Source organism: Berghia stephanieae, chromosome 15 (genome assembly GCF_034508935.2).
Source record: "Berghia stephanieae isolate SIO BIC M18660-M18661 chromosome 15, UCSD_Bste_1.3, whole genome shotgun sequence".
Taxonomy (NCBI): Eukaryota; Metazoa; Mollusca; class Gastropoda; order Nudibranchia; family Aeolidiidae; genus Berghia; species Berghia stephanieae.
The window spans coordinates 1,041,767-1,049,362 of NC_088374.1; the positions used below are offsets into that span (position 1 = coordinate 1,041,767).

At 42.1% G+C, this 7,596-nt stretch overlaps 1 protein-coding gene across 1 annotated transcript; it reads right to left on the minus strand.

Moving 5' to 3' along the window:
- Nucleotides 1–3,293: 3,293 nt before the first annotated feature.
- LOC144960735 (uncharacterized) lies at nucleotides 3,294–5,613 on the minus strand. The gene is made up of 2 exons (XM_078894026.1): nucleotides 4,084–5,613; nucleotides 3,294–3,965 (listed from the first exon to the last, which is right to left on the minus strand). Exons 1-2 carry the CDS (start codon nucleotides 5,611–5,613, stop codon nucleotides 3,294–3,296), a joined length of 2,202 nt encoding a protein of 733 aa, XP_078750152.1.
- Between the last annotated feature and the right edge of the window lie 1,983 nt (nucleotides 5,614–7,596).

The following is a 7,596-nucleotide window of genomic DNA, read 5'->3' on the forward strand; positions in this document are numbered from 1 at the left end:
TATTATCATTATAAAGAATGCATGCATATGGTGTACAATATCAACATATATATGTACTATCTGTACCTTATAACTTTCAAGTCTAAATAATCTGGGTTGCCACTTTGGCGTAAAATTCGTAAAATATTCTGGCAAGTTTACTGATAGACACATGGTAATAATACTTGTTAACAGTAAAATATTAATAAAATATACGAACATTTCAAAATTAAATGTGATAATGAAAACGATAAATGCTTAAAATACAGTCAACCTTATTTAAACAATCTTAGACCTAATTCATTTTATCTGTAAACGAGCTGGAGGTTTAATAATGCGACCAGCTCTCGAAACAACAACAGACTGAGTTTTCTGCGGCGACCTATCATCGCCACATTTAGTGGTAACAGATGTTTGTGAATGCTTCAATCTGTTATCACTGTCTTGCTTTGAGTTTTCATCAACTTTATCATCACGTGAAGAAATATATTCTTCAACAGGATACTGTTCATTTTCCAATTCGAGAGCATGGACCCTCTGCACTGGTCGTACAAACTTGCCATTAGCAGTTCTGATCTCAATAGTTCTGACACAACCATCTCGCCCAGGTAAAAGACGAACAACTCGAGCTAAAGGCCATCGCAGCCTTGGACTGTTATCTTCTCTGAGTAAAACTAGAGAACCTATCTTAACCGGAGAACCCTTAGGTGAAGACCTGACAAGAGGCAGGTTTCGAATGTACTCCTTGTGCCAGAGATCCCAGAATTTATTTAATTGCCTTTTAATCTGTAACGAAGCTTCTCTTGCCATAGCTCCACTAGCAATTGGCTCTGTTGCTTCCACCGCTGGCTTATGGCTATCATGACGCCCAAGCAGAAAATGAGCAGGTGACAATGCCTCATTGCACTCAGGGTCATCAGAGACATAAGTGAGGGGTCTGCCATTTATGCAAGACTCTATTTCGAACAAGACAGTTTCCAGCTCTACTCTACTCAAACTCCGGTTTCCAATTGTCTTTTTTAAAGATTGCTTTACTGAACGCACTCGTCTTTCCCAAACCCCACCTCTCCAAGGAGCTCTAGGAGCGTTAAATGACCACTTAGGACCGTCATCGGTATAACGATCAGCAGTATGTCTTGCCGCCGCTTGAAATGTCTTCGCGTTGTCAGATAGTATTTTAGAGGGCATTCCTCGTCTCGCAACAAAACGTCTGAACGCGAGTAGAAAATCACTCAATGACAAACTTCCACAAAGTTCAATGTGAACTGCTCTAACCACACAACACGTAAAGAGTAAGATATAGAATTTCTTCCCTACAGCATCCACAGTGAATAAAGGATCTATAGTCAACACCAGTAATACTAAAGGGATCGACACGAACCAGGCGCTCCTGGGGTAAGGGAGAAATTGATTGTGAACATTGTTGAGAATCGAATCGTTGACAACGAACGCACTTCCGCTTAACCCTTTTTGTCAGAGACCTTAGACCTATTATCCAAAACTGATTTCTCAAAGATGCCATAACTTGTGACACTCCTGCATGTTTTAACGCTATGTGTTCTCTTCGCACTAATAACAAGGTCAAATGACACTTTGGCAGAATGATAGGAAATTTTTCATTCAAGGTAAGATCAGAAAATTGAAGCCGACCTCTCATCTTCAACAGTCCTTGTTTGTCAAGAAAGGGATTCATTTTATACAAGACCGACGTTCTTTTAACCTGCTTATTATTTTCAAGACACTCGATTTCTTCAGCGAAATGTAAACTTTGTATGTACAACAACAACTTCAATTTTGCAAACTCAAGTTCATCAACACACAACTTATGATGTGTCGTTTCCATAAAATTTCTTCTTCTTCTTGAATTATTTATGAATCGGAAAATCCAACCAATTATTCTAATAGACTTAGAGAAATCTCCCCACCGTGTAAAATCCAATACTGAATCAGCTTTAGCTGCGCACACTGTGACACTAGTGGTTGCTGATTCCTCACTTACCACATGGCTACCCTCATTGACTTCGTCCATTTCATTATTAGGACCTTTGAGCCACGGTGGACCTTGAAACCACAACGGTTTGTTCAGAATTTCCTCAGCTGACAACCCTCTGGTTAAACAATCGGCTGGGTTCTCTTTCCCTATACAATGATGCCATGACTCGGGTGCAGTAAGCTCTTGTATTTGAGCTACACGGTTGCACACAAACATTTTCCACCGAGTCGGCTCACTACGGATCCACTGCAGCACCACAGACGAATCAGTCCAACAAAAGTACTTCACACTGTCTGGGAGCTGTAAACTATTGACAACAGACGGAGAAGTTTAGCACCAACAACGGCTCCTAGCAATTCCAGTCTTGGAAGAGTGACAGGCTTTAAAGGACTAACTCTAGCCTTTGACACAACAAAGAAATAGAGATTGAACCATCAACTTCAAGAACTTTCAAATAGATCACAGCACCATAACCCTTGAGAGAACTATCACAAAAACAATGAAGTTCCACAGGTTGTTTCTCTTTCCACGTGAGAGAAACAAAACATCTTGGAATCGATAACTCTCGCAACCTAAGCAAATCTCCAGCCCATGCCAAAAATCTTTTCTCAACTCGACCTCAACTTGCTCATCCCAATCAAGTCCCAACTTCCACACTTCTTGAAACAATATTTTGACAGACATGATAATAGGGGAGATAAGCCCAAGTGGATCAAATGTCTTGGCTATGCAACTCAAAATCAACCGTTTTGTAACTAACACATCCTCTGGAACCAAGATTCATCAAAGGTGAAAGTGTCTTCGACTGGACTCCAACGCTTTCCGAGAACTTTGACAGAGTCATTTTCTAAGCTTTTGTCTTCGAAATGTCTATGAATATTTTCTGCAACTTCTGAATTATTGGAAGACCATTTGCATAACTTCATACCAGCTTCACTCATGACTTTTGAAGCTTCAGACATGAGATTTATAACCTCGTCCACACTGTCGCCTCCGAGAGCCAATCATCGCAATACATGTTCTCAGACAATTCTTTGATGGCCTTGGTGGCTGGATACTGTGACAGGTGATGACGAATGGTGGCATTCAGGAGAAATGGACTGGCTTTGTTTCCAAACGGGACTCTTGTTATGCGCATAATCGCGAACTATGTTGTCAATCTGCCAGAAAAACCGATGCACATCGCGATCTTCTGGTCTGACACTAATCTGGAGAAAAGCCTTCTCTATGTCGGAGCATAAGGCTACTTTATGTCTTCGAAATCGCATGAGCACATCGCTCAACAGAGGTAACAGGTTTGGGCCTGTTTCCATACAGTCATTTAAAGAGATAGTGTTTGGTCCGGAGGCAGAAGCATCAAATACAGGGCGTATCTTAGTTGAAAGGCTGGACATCTTAACAACTGGTCTATGAGGCAAATAGAATTTTGAATTTTCATGTTCTGACCTTCATCCAAGGGCACCTCCTCAATGATGCTGTCTGCCTCCATTTTCCTAAAAACATCATCATATCCCTTTTTCAGTATTTTATCTCTTGATAACTTTCTCTCAAGATTATCAAGTCTCTGCCTAGCTTGAGACGCATTGCACTGCAATTGCGGCTTCTTTGATTCTACCCAAGGTAGAGCCACTTGATACCTATTGTCTACATACTCAATCCTTTTTGCAAACTCTTTCATAACTTTAGATTCATATGGTGCATTCTTATCATGACAGCATTCTAAGTATTCAAGATCCCACAATTTTCTAAAGTCAGATTGTGGAATGTCTGTCAAGCAGAGCAGTTGTCTGCAGGAGTCGAGTGCTTTGTTACTCGGGTTCGAATATGCACCAGAGAGGACCCATGGTCCTAAGACAGTTTCTTGGGCAACAAGCCCAGAAGGACTACACACGCAAGAATCTGTCTTGATGAGTTTCCAATAATAATCCTGACCAATCAAGATATCAATGCTTACGTTTTTATCACAATGGATATCTTCTGAGAATGTACACTCCTGAAAGTGTGATAATACATCCATGGGAATTGCCGGCCTGAAACATTGCCGCGCAAATGACCTTAACCTCTGTAAGTAATAAGGTTTCTTTCCCTTCACAGGGCAAATCAAATCTCACAGCATAAACATTTCTCAATGCCTTTTCTGAAGGTTTATCTGACTCAAAGGCAGACACATTCAAGCTTTCTCTGCCATAAAAGGAAGGTTTTATTCTTTTGACAGCTCTGCTCGAGATGAAACTTCTATCTGATCCACTGTCGAACAAAACTGTCAAAGAGACACCCTTCATATTAATCTTCATTGTTTGTAACACAGTGTTTTTGTTTGTAAGTTTGCTTCGACAAAAGGCAACATTGATACTTTCGGGATTTTCAGTTTGAGCAAAACTGGAGTTGAAATTTGTATTGCCCGATTCTGTTTTCATTTGCCCGTTACTACAAAACCTCTCATTGTGTTTATGGCCACAAATTTTACATTTTGAGTAGCACCGTTTCGCAACATGACCCTTTGTGAAGCAAACCCAACAAAGATTATTCTCTTTGATCTTATCCTTAACATGTTCTGTCTTCATGGTAAAAACTTTCCTACATTTGCTATTGCCATGTTTTCCACCACAGAATGAACACAAAAAGTCATTTCCTGATGACAACGTAAGAGCTGAGGCGGTAGAACGAAAGTTTGGATTTGCTTTGCATTCACGATGATTCTGTAATGTAGGTACAGGTACAAAGCTCTGTGAACGTTCACGATTCTCGATTTCGTTGTGTAGAAAGTCCATAAGGAACGCTAAATCTCCTTCCTTTTTGTGACTTTTCCTTGCCCACATGAGTCTGATGTCCGGAGGTAAGCGACTGACGATAAGCGGTGTGAGCACCAGTCCATAATGTGTGCCGTCCACGCCCATGTTTTCGAGGCTTCTGATGTTAATCTGAAGTTTTGTAAAGACGGCCCATAAGGATTTTATGTTTTTTGCACTATGAAAATCGACTGTTAGCAAATTTTGCACATGTCCAAAAATGATGCGTTCTTTTTGTCCAAAACGGTCTTTTAAGATGTCCATGGCAATTCTATAATTTTCGTCAGTAAGAGCAAGGCCCTCAATCGCCGTTTTTGCTTCTCCAACAAGAGAAGCCTGCAGGTAGCTAAACTTGGCAACTTCTGGTAACGTCGTTTTGTCAATTATCGCTGAAAATCTATCACAAAACGAAGGCCATTCTGCGAAGTCGCCGCTGAATTTTGATATTTCTATTTTAGGAAGTTGTGGGGTGGTCCCACCTTGGCAGAGCCCCAACGATGATGAGTTTGATAGGGAGCTGGTTGGGCCCTGAATCGGTGTAGTGAATTCATTGAGTTTTCGCCGGGCCACAGCAATAATGGCGTTTGATTGGCTGACATATTCTTCAGCTTCATCCACGTCAGCCATCAATTCACTCGAATCCAACGTCATTTCAAACTGTTCTTGAACTATATGAAGCGAATCACATCTTTTTACCACTTCATTCATACATTGTTCTATGTCTTCTTTACCTTTATCAATTGCTTCAATGCAAGTTTTTAATCTATCAATGGCTCTGGTCAGCCAGCCTCTTGATGCTATACGTCGTTTTTGCAACACTGCACGGTCCGGTGAATGGGACTGCGTAGCCATATTAAGATTATACACAAACTCTTTTGTCGCACTGACACTTTAAATAAACTGAGAATCTAAAAGTCCTCCCGGGTTTCGGCACCAGAATGAAGAGAATTAACTTTAGTTCATGTACAACAATATGACTACACATATAACACAAAGTCCATTGATGATTATATAAGCTTTATTTATAATATTTGTTTCACAACACTAAATTTAGACTGCACAGCCTCCACCATATTACTTTCTCTCTCTCTCTTCCCTCTACCTATTTCCGCTACCTACATCGACATAATGTGATTGAGGCTCTGTTCGGGTAACTTCCTTTTTTCCATAACATTATCTGCAATAATATCGAATATTTTATTCGAATAATATTTACATTATTTGATTGTTATTAATCACACTAATCAAGTAAATGATATCAAGCAATTTGATATTCAGCCTACGAGATCGGGATATGACAAAGGCAGTTGTCAGGTTTTTAAATGTCATTTTCAATTGTATGTAAACCCTCAACGCGGCCATTTTTTAAGTAAGGACAACTTTGACAAAAATAATTTCAGACGCAATTTGCATTTTGAACAAATAAAAATCACGATATGGAGAAAAACAAAAAAAAAAAAAAAACCTTTTTGAAAAATGTGGCCCGAATATTGTTGTTCATATATAAGTCGATTTAAATGACATTCACCTTGGCAAAACTCTCAAACCTGGGACGTTGTAAAGTCTTCTGTATTCGCAGGTTTAAGAGTTTTTGCCATTATGATCCCCCTCGTGGATCTTTACCTTGCAGTTGGTGAGGGGGCTTGAGGCACACGGGAGGGCAAAGGTGTAAATCCCGGTCGACCGTCACGAGACCATCCCGGGTATCGAGCCAACGAGCCACATGAGCTGCTCGCCCCGGTGTGTGACTAAATTTGATCCAAACCCGGTGCCCGAATAGCAGCCCTATCCCGGGCGCCACACTATTGTCCTTATGTCGAGTCCCAACCAGTCCCGTCAATGGCGAAGCGGTCTGCCGCCTAGCCAAATAATACCGCGTTCGTGTCTCCAGGGTCGTCGGCACGTCCGAGAAAAAAGCAAACGTCCCATGCATCAATCGATTTTGCGGCCTGCCGATTGGAAAATGCGACGGCGGGGATGGCGAGCTGACGCGTATATTGTCCCTGAACGTCGAGAGCCAGAGTATGGCAAAAAATGAGCTTTTATCAAAGCTATTGGCCGTTCATTGCGTTGATATCCTCCTTTTACAGGAGACCCACCTTTATTCAGGCGCGCAATCTTCCCGATTCCAGATCCCAGGCTATACGGTGGTCCAACGCGAGGACACCTCGAGGCTCAAAGGAGGGGTTAGCGTTTACGCTAAAGAGCCATCGAAGGTAAGGGTCATTGAGAGCGTAACGGACAGCAATGGGGTGAACCGAATTTCCGTGGAAGTAGGTGGACTGTGTTTGCATAATATATACAAACCACCTAGAGCGACTTGGACTACACCACCGGTACCGGTGGTCAGCCATCCTTCCATCTGTCTGGGAGACTTTAATAGCCACCATCACGAATGGGGCTACCGAGACTGCAATGAGGCAGGAAGACAACTCCGCTCATGGATGGACTGTAATGATCTACACCTAGTGTACGATCCTACAGCCAAGGGTACCTTCCGGGGTACCCGCCATAAGAAGGAGTATACTCCAGACCTCACCCTCGTAACGAAAGGCGCGAACGGTGAACCGTTGCAGGTGAAGCGGACAGTCCTCGGGGACTTTCCGCATAGCCAGCACAGGCCGGTTCTTGTCACAGCTGGGGTGACAATACCGAGGGTGCAGTCTCTCCCACTTTGCAGATGGAATTTCAGGAAGGCTGACTGGGAGGAATTCAGTTCCTATATCGAGCAGGTCTGCCCTGCCATTCCTCCCAAGTCCAAGAATATAACCAGATTTAGTAGGCTACTGGTTAAGAGCGCTCAACGCTCTATTCCACGGGGCAAACGGAAATTCT